The 18,227-nt window shown below is 36.6% G+C and overlaps 1 protein-coding gene across 1 annotated transcript in view; it reads right to left on the bottom strand.

Annotated features, from left to right (window-relative positions):
- CRYBG3 (crystallin beta-gamma domain containing 3) overlaps window positions 1-18,227 on the bottom strand; it is a 127,728-nt gene that overhangs the window by 84,297 nt on the left and 25,204 nt on the right. The window contains exon 3 of the mRNA XM_010358778.2: window positions 1,378-1,808. Coding sequence (XP_010357080.2) covers window positions 1,378-1,808 — 431 coding nt within the window. The remainder of the gene's footprint in view (window positions 1-1,377; window positions 1,809-18,227) is intronic.

Genomic DNA, 18,227 nt, shown 5'->3' with positions numbered 1-18,227 from the left:
CTATTGGTGAGCTGGTGTCTAAATTGCTTATCAGTTAAAGCATTCTCTGTCTTTTTTTGTGTATAATTTTCTCATTTTCCATTTAAATTTATTATTGCTTATGTTACTTGACATAAAAGAGTTTGAAAATTGGGAATAAGTTTTAATCTACTGATCTTATTGATACCTTCCATTGCTATTATGCTTAGAAAGTCATTTCTTACCAAAATAAAAATGTACAAATGCTGCTTTTAACATTTTTATTGTTTTTAATATTTGTTACTCTATCTTCATTTACTTTAATACAAACATGAGGAACACATGATGCCATCACATTCTAGGGTTCAAGTTACATATAAGAGAGTCTATTTCTAGGCTGTCTACTCTGTTCGATTTAAATATCTAGCAAATATTACATCAGTATGACACTGTTTCAAATACCACAGCTGTATCAATACATTTTAACATCAGGTGGAACAAGCCCCACAACATTATTCTTCATGGACAAATTCTAATCTATTTTCACAGAGCTGTAAGATAGGTCTATGCCTATATCATAAGTGTACTATGAGGAATACACTGAAAGCACCTACATAAAGACACCTGGAAACTATAAAGAACTTCCTGGAAACTAAAAAGAACTGCATAACTATAAGGTAATGCTTATATCTGACTATAATATTATTGATGGCTTCGTCAATAATAAATTCTCGAGCAGAGGTAAAAGTAAAATCAATAAAACAAAACCTTACTAGTTACAAATGAATACTTTTATGTCACACAAAGTATCGAATGGACTCAACAATGTGATAAACATTCCTTAATTTCAAAATATTCCTTCTACCTCATTTGAGAGTAAAAGGAAAAACAAGTTGGTGTGTGTTTGCTAATCAAACAATGAAGAAATTGGTGGTAAAATGCTCCTTAAATTTAAGCAATATTTTAGTTTCTTGGAGCTCTATAAAGGTTCATAAAGTTAGTTTCATGAATAGAGCCCATTTAATTGCTTTTCTTAACTGCTTTAATTAAATTTTACAGAATAAAGATATTGACAGAATAAGAATACAAACTTGAGGACCATTTTCCCTCAAAATGCACATATTGAATACGTTGCCCTTCCTGACACAGGAGGAATTCATGCAACAGAAAACATTACCATGCAGGGAAAAAATAAATCTTTTACTAAGACAAATTTAGCAGGCCCAGGATTACCTGTATGGTTCTCTGTACCGTGCTTAATTACTTGTATGGTACAGAGAATCATAAAGTCTTTTACCCAGTAGTAGGGACACTACAGAATATCTTTTCCAATCCCACCAATTACTAGGATTAAAACTAAAGCTGAAAAGCTAGATTGAAAAAGCTCAATTTTTTGGTTCAATTAAATTTTAAACTTACTTTAGCAAATTAGTGGCTTCTTGTTCACTGTCTTGTGTTGTATCCAAAGAAAAAGCATCTGAGAGTTCAGATGAGTTGGAGTCTTGTTCTTCTGTTGGATGTGTCTGGGTTCTTAGGGAGCCACTGAAAATCTCTCTCTCCCTTTTGATCCCTTCTTCATGATGGTCATTGGGATTCTGTAAATCTTTCTCAGCTTTATCATGGTCATCTCTGAAAGAAGACTGCTTAGCTTCACCTAGAGATGATTTTCCTGAAATATTGAATAAGTTACCAAGAAACTGAAAAAAGCTTTCTTTTGGCTGTTTGTCACTTTCTCCTATTTTGGTATCTGCAGTGGAACTGGAAACATCATATGCCTTTTTGGGATCTTCCTGCACTGGAAGAGTGACTGACTTCTCAGCATGGTTCCTTTTGTCCTCATTTTGGCGGATCTTTGAAAACAAAATAGACAATAATAAGCATCATTATTTAAATAATAAAACAGACTGACAAGCTATTACAAAACAGACTCTGTGTAGACATCAGGGATACATTTGTGAATAAGACTAATGCCTTCTGTTCCTTTGGGCAGTTCACAATCTACTGAAGGGCACGGTAAGCACGACCTTTAAAAAGCTATATGGTAAATGTCATGAGGGGAGAACTACCGCACGCATGGGAACCCAGAACAGGAGTAACTAGTCCAGACTGGGTGGACGTGAGAACACAGAAGGTAACCTGGGGGATGCTTCCCAGAGGAAGTGCACTCTTTGAAGGGGACAGAAAAAGTGACTATGTGATGCTTATGCATCTGTGTGTGTGTTGTGGGGTATCAGCTCCTAAGGGAGTTTAATATGACTGGAGGTTAGGGTACAAAAATGACATGAGAGGTAAATACGGAAAGAGAAGTAAAGAAACCACAGTAAATGTGTATTTAAATTTAGCCTTTATTATGACAGAGCTAAGGGAGAGTATTCAAATTATTGCTACTTGAGATAATAACACCTCAACAGACCTCATCATTTCAGCATTGTGTTAACCTATAAAGCTGGCACAATATGTAACATTATTCAAGAAGATGAGGAAAAGACAGTAACATGGTACTTCAGAGAAAGAGCCCACTTGTGACCCCTTCCTGGTAAAACAGGAAGTCCTGATACATAATGTTAATACAAACCATGGATAGCATCAGGCATTCTTAAAGACAAACACTTGCAGAAGTCCATTTTGCCTGCTCGTAATTAAGTTACTGGTAAAGCAAACTCACATTAATGTACACTGTGTGAGGAAAAACTGAGCTGCTACATCAAAGAGCATGTTGGCATTCCACTTCATGCCATTTCCAGATTCTAAAAAGCTTTAGGCCCATGAGCCAACTCACTCTGCCTTCCAAACATGCTCACTCATATAACTGTAAAAAGAATGCCCATCCTACAGTCCCTGTCACCTGTTATGTTCACTAGCCCTTATAAAAGGAAAGGTCGAGTCTGAGTCAGAAAACAATCAGGACACCAAGTCAAAACCACCTTAGGGCACTTTAGGTTCATGTGACAATGTTTTATAAGAACACGATCTTCGAGAAGGCAAGAACATAATTATAATGTCATTTTTTCACCTCATTCCATGTTTTGATCTAAGTTCAAATTAATATAAAGGAGGATTTCACTAACCACTAAAAAAGATATAGCATATGAAAGGTTGAGAAAATGTTAAAACCTATTAACTCAGCAAAGTGATTGCAAGCAAACAATATTTTTAAGTTTGTTCCCATAGGTGTCAAAGGGGATTTCTGAGTACACATGGCATTTTTTGATGTGTTAAGATTTAATACATCTTGTGAGCCTCTACATTTAGAATGTCACCAGCCTTCTAGAGACACTACACATCTCACCTTTCACCAGTTTCAACTACAATTTGATTCCACTCGTCTCCACCTCACCCGTCCAACCTTCTGCTCATTCTGAGAGCTGACACTGTAAGTGCCCTCTCCTCATATAAACAGGACAAATGATCTCTCAGTCTGGCAGAAGATATGCTAGTCAACATTTTGAAAATGGTCATTTATATGAAAGGTATACATGTTTTGTTAACAATTGGGTTTATTGTAATTTTTAGCCACAATATTTCTCCCCAGCTCAAAGAGAACACTGGAACGTGAAAAGAATAGTGACTGAAGCGGCTGCTCATCCTATGTAGCCACTTGAAGAAAGCAAACTACAGGCTGTTCATTAAAATATCATAAATATCCTTAAAATGCTTCAGAAATTTGCAAAAGAGTCTTATATAATCCGGGCAGTGATTTAAAAGAAGAAAAATGAACAAGATTACCACTTTTAACATCATCAAAATCTCAAAAAAGTAATTTTTGTCAAAAATGTATTTATCTCCCTATTATTTTAACTTGCTCATTCCTTTCAAAGTGTAAGAGGTTGCTTTCCAAATGAGGAAGATACATTTTGTGAAACTAATGAAAGACTTTATATTTAAACTTTTTTAAAATAGTAAATATATTTTTTTAAAATCACTTGTTTCTCCTTCCCCTCAACTGTCTGCTTCTTTGCTATTCCAGAATCCCTATAAGTTTACTAAAGAGAAGTTTTTAGTTCCCTTAAATGTTTTAGTTGCTTAATTTTTCCCTCATAATCTTATGAGAAATGTGTATTAGTAATTAAAACACCAACAACAAAAAGGTTTCTGAATTTAGAAACAAAACTAGCAGGAAAAATACACTGCTATTCAAAAGTAAACACCTGCAATAAATTAAATAACAAATAATTAAAATTTTAAGATTGATCTAAAGCAGTTGTTCTTCACCCTCAGCCTGGACAAGTTCAGCCTGCCTACAGGCCCTCATTATGCAGGCCCTACATCTGTCTGCCAACAGAACTGTCTACCATTGTAGCTATGAATGAGGAGAATGAAAGCACTCAGGGCTCAGGCAAACATTAACAAAAAGTTCATTCTAGTTGCTCTCCAAGATTTTGGTATTATGTATATACTATATGAATGTTACTGATGAAGGCATATGTATCTTTGGAATTTTCAATGTTTTTCCCTCATGTTCAATATGTTGTAATGAAGTACTTTTAGTCCAAATGCATTTCTCTATCTACTCTCTTTGCTATGCTGGGGCCCAACACAACAAAATATAGGAAAATATTATGTATACTGATTAATAAGATTTAGCTGAGGTCTTCAAGGAGCTTACAAGCTAGGAAAATACTCATTATATTAATATCACTGCAGGGGGCTTACAAGAGATATGTACACAATGGAAGACATAATTAATGAGTGGGGATGTAGAGAAACCATCTTCTTTGCATAGAAGATAACATTTGAGCTTAATTCTGAAGAGTGTTAAGAATATTCTAGACACAAGCCATGGTATGCACAAAGACACAGAAGTTTGGAATATGTTTACTATGGCAGGGATATGGCTGAAAAAGATTGGAGCACAGAGGATAAAGAGTTTGATAAGATGACCAGTTAGAAGTGGTGGGTGAAGAATAACACGGTCACAGATAACTGAGTTCTCTAAATTAGACAACAATTTGAGTAGGTAAGTCAAACAAATGGACATGGAAAATAGAAAGGGAGGTGAGAATTAGGGCTCTGGGTAAGAGGCAGGTAGGGCAACAAACTATTTAGTTGTCAAATGTGAAATTTTTGGTCCCTTGTGATACACAAGTTGAGATGTCTGATAAACAGAGGCACATTTTAAGAATGCAGTCTGGCAATATACAATGTGCTCAGGAAAAAAAAAAGGAAAAAAGATCCCTATGCAAAAAGAGATAAAAAGGCAAAAACAATGAAAAGAAGAAACCAGTGAAAGAGATGGGGGAGGTCAAAACCAGACCAGGTTAGTCTCTATAGAATACCAGAGATCTCCAAAGAAACATAGAACCCTTCAAAAGGCAGACGGGAGTCAAGAATGTCAAATGCCACTGTTAGCTCAAGAAAGATGAGGACTATCTTCCTCATTGGTATTCAAAAACATCAGGCACACACCCACCTTGGGAATTTGCCTTTACTCGTCTCTCTACTTAGAATGTTCATCCCCCAGATGAACTCACTCTCTCTCACCTCCTTCAGGCCTTTACTTGAAAACCATCTCACCAGTGAAAATTCTCTCAGCATGATCTAAAATAGCAGACTCCTCCACTATAAAACTGCCTATCCTCCTTCTGTTTCTTCTTGTACTTACTATTATAGTAAATACACACACAACACACACCTACAACATTTAATATGTGTTTCTTCCTTAAGGATGTAACATCCATAAGGCCAAAGGTTTTTGTCTATTTTATTCACTGCAGTATCTCTACCACCTTGAAACATGCCTGATAATAAGAGATGCTCAAATGTTTGTTAGAGTAATAAATGAAGAAATGGAAAAGCCTTAAGAATGCAGGAGAAACAGTCATAATAGTTCAAGAATTCATGTGTTCAGTCCAAAACTTGAGGTGCTAAACAGTGAGTAGCTAACAAGGAAATACGAATAATCATAAGTAGATGGGAAACCTTTTCAGAGATGTTTAACTACAAGGAAGGAAAGACAAAAGACATTTTAAGTTCCAAGACAGAACTTACTGTTTTGTGAATCAGCTCTATATTTGTTGGAAAGGGAGTGACTATGGTATAAAGAGATGGATGACAGGTTCCAGAAGGAAAGGAAGGAGGTGATGATATGAAGAGAATAATATAATTTCTAATACTTCTAATAAAGACAAAGTATTAGCATTGGAGAGGACATTTTCTCTGCCAAGTAAAGTGGCAAGGAGAGTAGCCGAAGCCTTATAAATTTTGTAAGTGAAAAGACAGTAAGGTTCAACAAATGGCTCTGACCTCAGTAAAGTGAAAGGAGAGAAAAGCTGAAGGAGAGACAAAAAGGTGAAACTAGGTTTTGGGTTCTCAAAATTTAGAGAATTTGAAACAATGTTTCTGAGGAATACAGTCCCAAATGAACAGGCTAAAACTAGGTAAACGAAAAAGCAGTTAGGTTCAATGTAAACTTTAAAGTATTGATTCATTCAATAAAGAATCAACAAGACACTATTCTAGGTATTTAGATACAATAGTGACAAATGTACCAAAATCCTGGCTTCCACGGTACCTACATTCTAGTGACATCTGAACTTTTTTGCAGGTCAAATTAGCATTATTTTGTCACCTCCTTAAGCAGCCTGTAGCATGTGATGGGTGCTGTGGCAACGGGTATAGTAAACAAGGTCAACGTGCAGATAATGTTGCCCTGCCCCCTTGAGCAGTGAAACTGCTAAGCATCACATGTGCACCCTCACCACAGGGCCCCAAAACAGGCTGCCAGGAGTCTGACACTACCAGTGACTGTGCCCCTTTCATCAGTGGAGCTGAATGGCATACACACACCACTCAGAAACTGGGAACAGGCCTGCTAGGTGACTACTGTCACTGATGATCCTGCCCCCAGCAAAACCAAAGCCATCTCACCACCTCCACAGACCCACACAGTCTAGGCCACTGAGGCACTCACAGATGTTGATGACAGCCAAAAAAAAATCATACTGTGACTACACTACTGTGCCTACCTAGAACCAAAACCAAAGCCAGACACCATGTATCACATCTGTAAGAAAAAAATCTTTCCCTACAAAAGCTACTCCATAAAATTGAAGGAGGTACTTATTCCACCAGATGCATAGGTAACAAAGGAGGGACACGAGAAACATGAAAAAGCAAGAAATGTAACACAAAGGAATGCAATAATTATCCAGTAACAGAAAACCAAGAAAAGAAAATCTATGAAATGCCTAAAAAGGAATTAACAATAATAATCTTAAGTAAATTCAGCAAGATACAAAAAAATACAGATAATTCAATAAAATCAGAAAAACTATTTCTGATATGAAAGATAAAGTCAACAAGACATGTGTCATAAAAAAGAACCAAACAGAAATGCTGAAGCTGAAAAAATTCAGTGAATAAAATATGCAATGGAAAGTACCAATAATAGATTAGATGAAGCAGAAAAAACTTCTGAACTTGAAGAAAGGCTTTTTTAAATGATCCAATCAGAAAATAAAAAGGAATAAGGAAAGCCCAGGAGGAAAAGAGATGGGAAAAGGCATAGAAACCCTATTTAATAAAATAATAGCTAAAAACTTTCTAAGTCTTGGAAGAATATAGACATTTAGATCCAGAAAGCTCAAAAGTCCCCAAATAGATTCAATCTCGAAAGGTCCTTTCTGAGGCACATTACAGTCATACTGTCAAAAGTCAACAAATAGAGATTTCTAAAAATAGAGAAAAATGTCAAGTCACATACAAAGGAATCTCCATCTGAATAACAGCATATATCTTAGCAGAAACCTTATTGGCAAGAAAAGAACAGAATGATATATTCAAGTTGCTGAAAGAAAAAAAAAAAAAAAACTCAACTAAAAACATTATACCCAGCAAAGCTATCCCTCAGAAATGAAGGAAAAATAAAGTCCCTTCCAGACAAACAAAAACTGAGAAAATTCATCATCACTACATAGACTTTAAAGAAATGCTCAAGGGTGTCCCACATTTGGAAGCAAAACAATATCTACTACCATAAAACTACAAAAGTATAAAGCTCACTGATAGAGAAGATACATAGATGAGATAAAGTAATCAAACCTTACCATGATAGAAAACCACCAAAGATAAACAATAAGAAAGGAACAATGTATATACAAAATGATCAGAAATTAACAAAATGACAATAATATCTATCAATAATAACCATAAATGTAAATGGTTAAATTCCCCAATGAAAAGATATAGATTAGCTGAATGGATAAAAAAACAGGACTCAACTATATGCTACCTACAAGAAACTCACTTCACATATGGAGACACACACAGAATGAAAGTAAATGGATGGAAAAAGATATTCCATGCAAATGGAAGTGAAAACAGACTACAAGTCAAAAACTGCAAAAAGAGATAAAGAAGGTCATTATATAAGGATAAAGGGACCCAGTCAACAAGAGGATGTAACAACTGTAAATATACATGCACTCAAGACAGGAACACCCAGATATATAAAGCAAATAGTATTAGATCCAATGGGGTAGATCCCAATATAATAATAGCTGGGAACTTCAAAATCCCACTCTCAACTTTGGACATATCTAGACCAAAAAAAAAAAAACAACACTTAAGGAAATAGCAGATTAAATTTCACTATAGACCTAACAAACATTTATACAACATTTCATCTAACAGCTATAGAATACACATTTTTCTCACCAGCAAATGGAATATTCTTCAGAACACACCATATTTCAGGCCACAAATTAAGTCTCAACATATTTTTTAAAAAATCAAAATCATAGCCAGTATTTTTTCTAACCACAATGGAATAAAACCAGAAATCAATAACAAAAGAAATTTTGGAAACTGTACAAATACATGGAAATTAAACAACATGCTCCTGAATGACCAATGAAAAAAGAAGATAATTAAAACATTTGTTTCAACAAATGAAAGTAGAAACACAATACACAAAAACCTACAGGATACAGCAAAAGCAGAAGAGGGAAGCTGATAGCAACACCAACATAAAAAAATTATTTCAAATAAACAACCTAACAGTACACCTCAAAAAACTAGCAAAGCAAGAATAAGCCGACTCCCAAATTAGAAGAAAACAATAATCAGAGCAGAAATAAATGACATTCAGACTAAAGTATAATACAAAAGAGCAATGAAACATAAAGTCAGTTTTTTATAAAAACAAAATTAATAAACCATCAGTTAGACTGAGAAAAAAGGCCCAAGTAAAATCAGAATTGAAAAAGGAGACATGACTGATACCACCATAATACAAAGGCTCATCAGAAATTTTTATGAATGATGATATACCAACAAATAAAAAAAAAAAAACCTAGAGGAAATGAATACGTTCCTAGACATATACAATCTACCAAAATTGAAGCAAGAAAAAATAGAAAACCTGAACAGACCAGTAACTAGTACCAAGGTTGAATAAGTAATAAAAAGTCTCCCAACAAAGAAAAGTCCAAGACTACACAGCCTCACAGCTGAATTCTATTAAACTGTTAAAGAACACCAATTATTTTCAAACTATTTCAAAAAACTGAAGGAGACAGAATTCTTCAAAAATTCATCATGCAAAGCCATGCAAGGCCATCATTACCCTGATACCAGAACCAGATATGGACACACAAACACACACAAAAGAAAACTACAGGCCATTATCCTAGAATAACAAGATGCAAAAATCTTCAATAAAATACTAGCAAAATTAATCCAACAGCACATAAAAAAGATTATATATCATAATTAAGTGGAATTTATCCCAATGATGCAAAGACAGTTCAACATATACAACGCAAGAAACATTACATCAACAGAATGAAGGATAAAAACCTTTTGATCATCTGAGACAGAAAAACATTTAATAAAATTCAATATCCTTTCTTGATAAAAACTCTCAACAAACAGGTATATAAGGAATGTACCTCAATGAAATAACGGCCACATATGACAAATCCACAGGTAACATCATAGTAAATGTTGAAAAGTTAAAAGTTTTTCCTCTAAGATCTAGAACAAGACAAGAATGGCACTCTTACTACTCTTATTCAATATAGTGCTGAAGTCCTAGTCAGAGCAATCAAACAAGGGAAAGAAATAAAGGCTCCAAATCGGTCAACAGGAAGCCAAACTGTCTCTGTTGGCTGATGATATGATCGTGTTTCTAGAGAACCCTGAAGACTCATCCAAAAAGCTCCTACATCTGATACATGAATTCAGGAAAATTTCAGGATAAAAAAATCAATGTATACAAATCAGGAGCACTGCTATACCCCAACAACGACCAAACTGAGAAACAAATCAAGAACTCAATCCATTTTACAACAGCTGCAAAAAAAAAAAAAAAAAAAAAAAATACGTAGGAGTATACCTAACAAAGGAGGTGAAAGATCTCTACAAAGAAAACTACAAAACACTGCTGAAAGAAATCATCGATGACACCAACAAATGGAAACACATCCCATGCTCATGGATGGGTAGAATATTATGAAAACGACCATACTGCCAAAAGTAATCTACAAATTTAATGCAATTCCCATCAAAATACCATCATCATTCTTCATAGGACTAGAAAAAAAAATCCTAAAATTCATATGGAACAAAAAAAAGCCCACACAGCCAAAGCAAGACTAAGCAAAAAATAAACAACAACAAAAAAAACAAATCTGGAGGCATCACTTCACTTGACTTCAAGCTACACTACAAGGCTATAGTTACCAAAACAGCATAGTACTGGTATGTTGACCAAAGGAACAGAATAGAGAACCCAGAAACAAAGACAAATACTTACAGCCAACTGATCTTCAACAAGGCATACAAAAATAAAGTGGGGGAAAGGACAGCCTATTCAACAAATTGTGCTGGGATAATTGGCAAGCCACATGTCAAAGAATGAAACTGGATCCTCATCTCTCACCTTATACAAAAATCAACTCAAGATGGATCAAAGACTTAAATCTAATATCTGCAACCATAATAATTCTAGAATATAACATCCATAAAACTCTTCCAGACATTGGCTTAGGCAGAGAATTTATCACCAAGAACCCAAAAGCAAATCTAACAAAAACAAAGATAAATGCATGAGACCTAATTAAACTAAAAAACTTCTGTACAGCAAAAGAAATAATCAGCAAACAGATAACCCACAGAGTGGGAGAAAATCTTCACAAACTGTGCATCTGACAAAGGATTAATATCCGAAATCTCTAAGGAATCCAAACAAATCAGCCAGAAAAAAAAAAAAAAAAAAAAGATAATCCCATCAAAAAGTAAGCTAAGCACATAAATAGACAATTCTCAAAAGAAGATATACAAATGGCCAACAAACAGGAAAAAATGCTCAACATCACTAATTATCAGGGAAATGCAAATTAAAACCACAATTGCGATACCACAATATTTAATTATGGCAAACATGACCATAATTAAAAAATAAAAAAATCACAGATGTTGACATGGATGTGGTGAAAGGAGAACACTTTTACACTGCTGGTGGGATTGTAAACTAGTACAATCACTATGGAAAATAGTACAGAGATTCCTTAAAGAACTAAAAGATGATCTACCATTTTATCCAGCAATCCCACAACTGGGTATTTACCCAGAGGAAGAGAAGTTATTATATGAAAAAGTCACCTGTGCTCACATGTTTATAGCAGCACAATTCGCAATTGCAAAAATATGGAACCAGCCTAAATGCCCATCGACCAACAAGTGGATAAAGAAAACGCGTGTGTGTGTGTGTTTGTGTGTGTATTATATGTGTGTGTGTCTGTGTGTACACATACCGTAGAATACTACTCAGCCAGAAAAAGGAATGAAATAATGGCATTCGCAGCAACTTGGATGGAGTTGGTGACCATTATTCTAAGTGAAGTAACTCAGGAATGGAAAACCAAACATCATATGTTCTCACTTACAAGTGAAAGCTAAGCTAAGAGGATGCAAAGGCATAAGAATGATAATAATGGACTCTGGAGACTTGAGGGGAAGGGTGAGAGGGGAATGAGGGATAAAATACTACATATTGGGTACAGTATACACTGCTTGGGTGATGGGTATACCAAAATCTCAGAAATCACCACTAAAGAACTTATCCATATAACCAAACACCACCTGTGCTCCCAAACTATTAAAATAATTTGAAGAAATAAAAATGGGCAATTAATCTGAATGGACATTTATCAAAGATGACACACAAATAGTCAACAAGTACACGAAATATGTTCAACATTGCTAATTACCCAGGAAATGCACTTCAAAACCACAATGAGATATCACACCCCAGTCAGAATGGCTATTATCACAAAGACAAAAAGTAACAAATGCTGGTAAGTATGTAGCGAAAAGGGAACTGTTATACACCGTTGGTGGCAATATAAATTGGTACAATCATTATGGAAAACAGTATGGAGGTTGCTCCAAAAACCAAAAATAAACTACCCTGGGATCCGGCAATCCCACTTCTAAATATACATCTAAGGAAAAGGAAATCAGTATGTCAAAGACATATCTGCACACCCATGTTTATTGCAGCACTATTTACAACAGCCAAGTATGGAATTAACCTAAGTGTCCATCAACAGACAAACGGAAAAAGAAAATGTGGTTTATGTACACACAATGAAATACTATTCAGCCGTAAAAAAAGAATGAAACTCCATCATTCGCAGCAATGTAGATGATCCTGGAGGACACTATGTGAAATGAAATAAGTCAGGCAGAGAAAGAAATACTGCATGGTCTCATTCACATATGGAAGCTGAAACATTTGGTCTCATAGAGGTAGAATGGTGGTTACTAGAGGTTGGCAAGGGTAGAGGAGAGGGAGATAAAAAGAGGTTGATTAATGGATACAGAATTAAAGCTAGATAGAAGGAATAAATTCTAGAGTTATATAGCACTTTAGGGTAACTACAGTTAACAATTATTTATTGTGTATTTTCAAATAGCTAAAAGAAAAAAAATTGAGTCTTCCTAGGAAATGATACGTTTCAGGTTATGGGTATGCTAATTACCCTGATTTGATAATTACACATTATATATGTGTATCAAAAATATCACTCAGTACAGCATGGATATGTATGATTATCTGTCAATTTTTTCAAAGCATCTGAGTAGAAAACATGGAATGGCCAAGTAATTCTTCCTTTACTGTCTCTAGCACCTGGCTTGGTCCTCCTTTCTACCACAGGCTTTGGCTTCACTGTGCATACCAAGTACAACCCTTTAGACCACCCTGACTCCCCACCCCACCTGGGTTCCTTGGCACTCTCAACTCCAATGCCCTCCACTTCCACTCCCCACTTCCCTGCCCTTTGGCTAACCCTTGCCCTTGTCCTGACCCATAACTGCATTGCTTCGGACTCTGCATCTCAGGCATTCCCCTGCGTTCACACCTGCTCATCTTTTCAGCTCCCTTACCCAATTGTCCTAGGTGTACCCATCACACCAGTTCTCCTGCCTCATCACAGCTTCTGCCCTGATTCTTACTCTGTCCCTTTCAGTTCCAAAAAATGTTCCTATCTTCTCTATCCAGATCTCAAATATGGCAAATTACCTCAAAGCCTCTTTCTTTTGTTCCTTGGTCACCCCTATCCAGAAAACTCCAGATTTCTCTTTTCCAAATAGGTGACTGAGTCTCACTTAAAAACTCTGCAGGGATATGCAGAGCTATACAGATTCAAGGTGCCAATCACTCATGATTTACAGCCTCAGCTTAAAATCAGTCTGCAACCTTTTCCCATTTTTCACAGCAGCTATTTCAAACCGTTCTCGCATCCTTTTAGCCATCCCCTCAACTATCCCATTCACTTGCTCAGAAGAGTATCAGAAAGAGGATTTCAGAAGAGCTCAGAAAGCCTTGTTTTTTCAGAGAGACACTCCCTCACAGTCCTGACTTCACCTCTTCTCTACCTGCATCACAACAGCCATAGCAACAACAGCAGCAGCAGCATCTAGCCCACTTCCTTCACTGACCCTTGCAAAAAGGAGAAAGAATTCCACCTCCCAAAGCTAATTCCTTCACCAGAGCACCAGTTCATCATCCTTGGTGTCCCTCAGGAACCTCAGTTGCTGATCTGGCCCTTCTGTGAGCTTCCACCATTCAAAAGTATATCCAGAGACTGCCTTCTCCTCTGTCCTCATTACTAACCTCCTTAGAAAGGAGTTACCAATCCTCCCCATTTCTTTCCCTTTGCTCCCAGTCACTTCTTAAGTCCCAACAATTGGGCTGCCTCCCCAGTAATCCTAACCATGACCTTTCAGAGGCACCATTCTAATGACTAATCAAGCCAATGGACTGTTCTTCTGTCCTGATCTTATATGACATGTCCGCAGAATGTGAGACGGAATCTCTTCCTGAAAACCATTCTTCCTTTAGATTCCACAGCATCACTCTGAGGTTTCCCTTCTTACTCTCTGAATACTCTCTTCATCTCTTTCACATTCACTTCTTGTAGCCATTCCGCATATAACATGCTCCTCCAATTTCCAGCCTATATCAGTTTTTCCTTCATGCTCTTAAGATGTAATTAATAACTTATTACTAAGATTATTTTAAAAGCTAAAATTTTACCTTCTAAAAATGTTCTGGTATAGAATCAAAGTTATATCTGGGGTGTTACTTTCACTCTTTTCAAATATAATTTTTGATAAAGAGATGTAGTTACACGTACTATTAAAATAAGTACCCTTAACCACAGGTGACCCAAAACAGTTACCTCTCACATGTATCAGAGAAAAAAATATGGGTGAAATTGCTGATCTAAATAAGAAGAGTATGAGTTATACAATATCATGGGTATGGCTATGAAGCAAGGGCTGTTGATGGGCCTTAGTTCAATGGGAAGGGGGATAAAATACTAGACTCATTCCCAGGTGTCAAGATTGGGTAGTGTGGTGGTACTTCTAGAAATAGCAGAAAGCTAAAATAAAATGAATTCAACTTTGAGTATGTCCAACTTTAGCTGAGTGGAGAGGTCCATGAAATAGCAGGCTTTATCACCCTGAAGCTCAGGATACATGCTGGACTAAAGGAGCATATATGAGCTGGTCATTGGCCAAGATGCAGGCAGAAATCAAATCAACCAGGGCAGGTATATAAAGAGAGAAGAGAAAGGAACAAGAAAAGGAATGGGAGGAAAGCCATTCCCTCCTTTTACGATATAAATATTTCAGCAAAAGCACTGGACCAGAATAATAAATGCTTTTGATTCTCTGAGAGCTTTCTGGGGCTTACTCTTGTGTTCCAGAATCAGTATCTGACACCTGTAAAGGCAAATTTTCTCATAAAAATCTAGAGTACATACATGATCCTTCATATTCGGTTTACATTTTGATAAGATACTCCCTCATACCACAATGTAGGACCGTTCCAGGTATACCATAGTTGAAGTGACTGCAAATCAAACCAGATACCTTACAACACAATCAATTCATTAACTACAAGATGTCAAGTCCCCAGACTATCATCAGCCACAATGATAGGCTTAAGCCCTGGCAGTCCATTTGGTCATCTGGACAGCGCAGTAACACACAGCGCATTTTCCATTTCGGGCACTCCAATGGCACTCACTATTTTTTTCAGAAGCAATCAAGAGGCAAGATTTTGACTTCCAGCTGAAGTTGAATATGGTATGCCTTCTTGTACATACCTTCTTCTCAAACGTCATGCAGAACCAATATTTGAAATATCTGCCTTCTATACTATTCACCCAGAATAAATCACCACCATTTTCAAGCAAAGATTCACAGTATCTCTAAGTTTTAGCCAGACTATATGGCAAGAAGGCAATCATTTTACCAAGTACCTTCTCTGTGTCAGGCATTGTACAATACTTAACATGTTATCTCAGTTAATTCTAAAACACCTCTGTGAAATAAGGACCCACCCTACTACAGATCAATAAACCAGAATTCAGAGAGGTTAAATACATTCCCAAAGTTACCAAGCTACCACCTGGAAGATCTAGGATTTAAGTCCAGGCATACCTGGTTACAAAGACTGTGTTCTTTCCATCATTACACATGTAATTTCAAAACTGTTCCAAGGAGGTGCCAGGAATGGCAGGCGCAGAGAACAGTGGCTGACTGTGAAGCTCCAGGCAAATCATTCGCAACATCAACAGGAAAAACTTTGCTGTAATCTATTTATATGCGGGGTTGCAAGTACAATTATTGTTGGGGTGGGGGCACTCTTATGTTTGAAAAAGAGACGTATAAAAATCTGTACGTTAAACTGACATGATATTGCTACAACTATTTTCATTAATGAGAAAAAAAGACAGCAAGCACTGGGAGCAATGGTGTATGCCTGTCTGTAGTCCCAGCTACTCAGGAGACTGAGGTGAGCGAATTGCTTGAGCCCAGGAGTTTGAGGCCAGCTGGACATATCAAGACCTGTCTGTTAGAAAACAAACAGGCTGGGTGTAGTGGCTCGTGCTTGCAATCTCAGCACTTTGGGAGGCCGAGGCGGGTAGATCACAAGGTCAGCAGATCCAGACCATCTTGGCTAACACAGTGAAACCCCATCTCTACTAAAAATACAAAAAATTAGCCGAGCATGGTGGCACATGCCTGTAGTCCCAGCTATTCGGGAGGGTGAGGCAAGAGAATCGTTTGAACCCAGGAGGTAAAGATTTCAGTGAGCCGAGATCGCACCACTGCACTCACTCCAGCCTGGGCAACAGAGCGAGACTCCATCTCAAAACAACAACAACAACAACAACAAACAAACAAAGATAGCAAGCATACACTAAAGCCATAAATATTTTAAAAATCGGTTCAGTAATTTCCCTCTAACCAAGACAACATTTAACCCATTTAAATTCGACTACCATTTTACTCTCACTGAGAAAGACTTGAAAACCTAATAAGGAAAGAGGAGCTACATAAAATCAAAATATGAACAGATGCATATATTTAAAACATTCATCTTACTACATAATTCTGTAAATACAGGCATTAATGTAAAGAATGTGATCATTCTTCCTCAGTGAAATATTCTTGAGCTACAATTCTTCTATTTCTACATGTCAATTATTAAACAGTGGCAACAAAAAATCTGGTTCTTTGTAGTAAGTGATTTACTTATTAGAAATAAGTGTTATGTGTCATAAATATCTGATACTGATGTGCATTAAGTTGATACTTATTAATTTCATTTTATTTACAGGAATATCACAGGCATACACCAAATACTTCCTCTTAAAAGATGGTAAATCCTTCACCAAAGTTGTCTGATTAGTCATGACCACCACTCCTAAAATGGGACCAGTGGTAGATTTTATATAAGGCAGATGCCAAGCTATGGAGAATACGCATAATAATCATCAATGTATTGAGGACTGGGTTGGAGAATCTACAACCTGTGGTCCAGATATAATAATCTTATTTAGCTCATGGTTCATTTCTGGAAAAAGACTTACTGCCACAGTTCTTTTTATGTTTTAATAGGATTTTTTTGATAAATGAAGTTTATGAATATAGCTTATAAATTCAGTACACGAATGGGAAGAATCATTCTCTCTAAATTCTCTTGCCTCTGTTCATTACCAGTGGGAGTTGTGTCAAGTGACTTAATTTGAGATTTGCTTTTTTCAACTATATACAAAGGGATACAAATTCTGTTTAACACTGTGGATAGAATATACACATTGATTTTTTTCTTTTGAACTAAATACTCTAAAATGACACCAAAAGGATTTTTTTTGTTGTTTTTTGTTTTTGTTTTTTTTTTTTTTTTTGCAAAATACACTTAAACAAGTAGGATTTACTCAAATGAAATTTAAGAAATGGAAATACTCAGCTCCTTGGATTTGTCATTCTGTATAGAATATACATGGCAGACTTTTTTTTTTTTTTTTTTTTTTTTTTTTTTTTTGAGACGGAGTCTTGCTCTGTCACCCAGGCTGGAGTGCAGCGGCGCAATCTCGGCTCACTGCAAGCTCCACCTCCTGGGTTCACACCATTCTCCTGCCTCAGCCTCCCGAGTAGCTGGGACTACAGGCGCCCGCCACCATGCCCATCTCATTTTTTGTATTTTTAGTAGAGACGGGGTTTCATCGTGTTAGCCAGGATGGTCTCGATCTCCTGACCTTGTGATCCGCCCGCCTTGGCCTCCCAAAGTGCTGGGATTACAGGTGTGAGCCACCACGCCCAGCCGGCAAGGGTGTGTTATTTTGTTGTTGTTTTTAGTTATAAGTACAAAGACAAGAAGAGAACAGATATAACTGGTGATACAGTTTGAATGTTTGCTCCCTCACACTGACATATAATCCTCAGTGTTGGAGGAGGGGCCT

Source organism: Rhinopithecus roxellana, chromosome 1 (genome assembly GCF_007565055.1).
Source record: "Rhinopithecus roxellana isolate Shanxi Qingling chromosome 1, ASM756505v1, whole genome shotgun sequence".
NCBI classification, from domain to species: Eukaryota; Metazoa; Chordata; class Mammalia; order Primates; family Cercopithecidae; genus Rhinopithecus; species Rhinopithecus roxellana.
The sequence above is the reverse complement of the archived record's forward strand: the minus strand, read 5'-3'. Positions and strand labels throughout refer to the sequence as shown.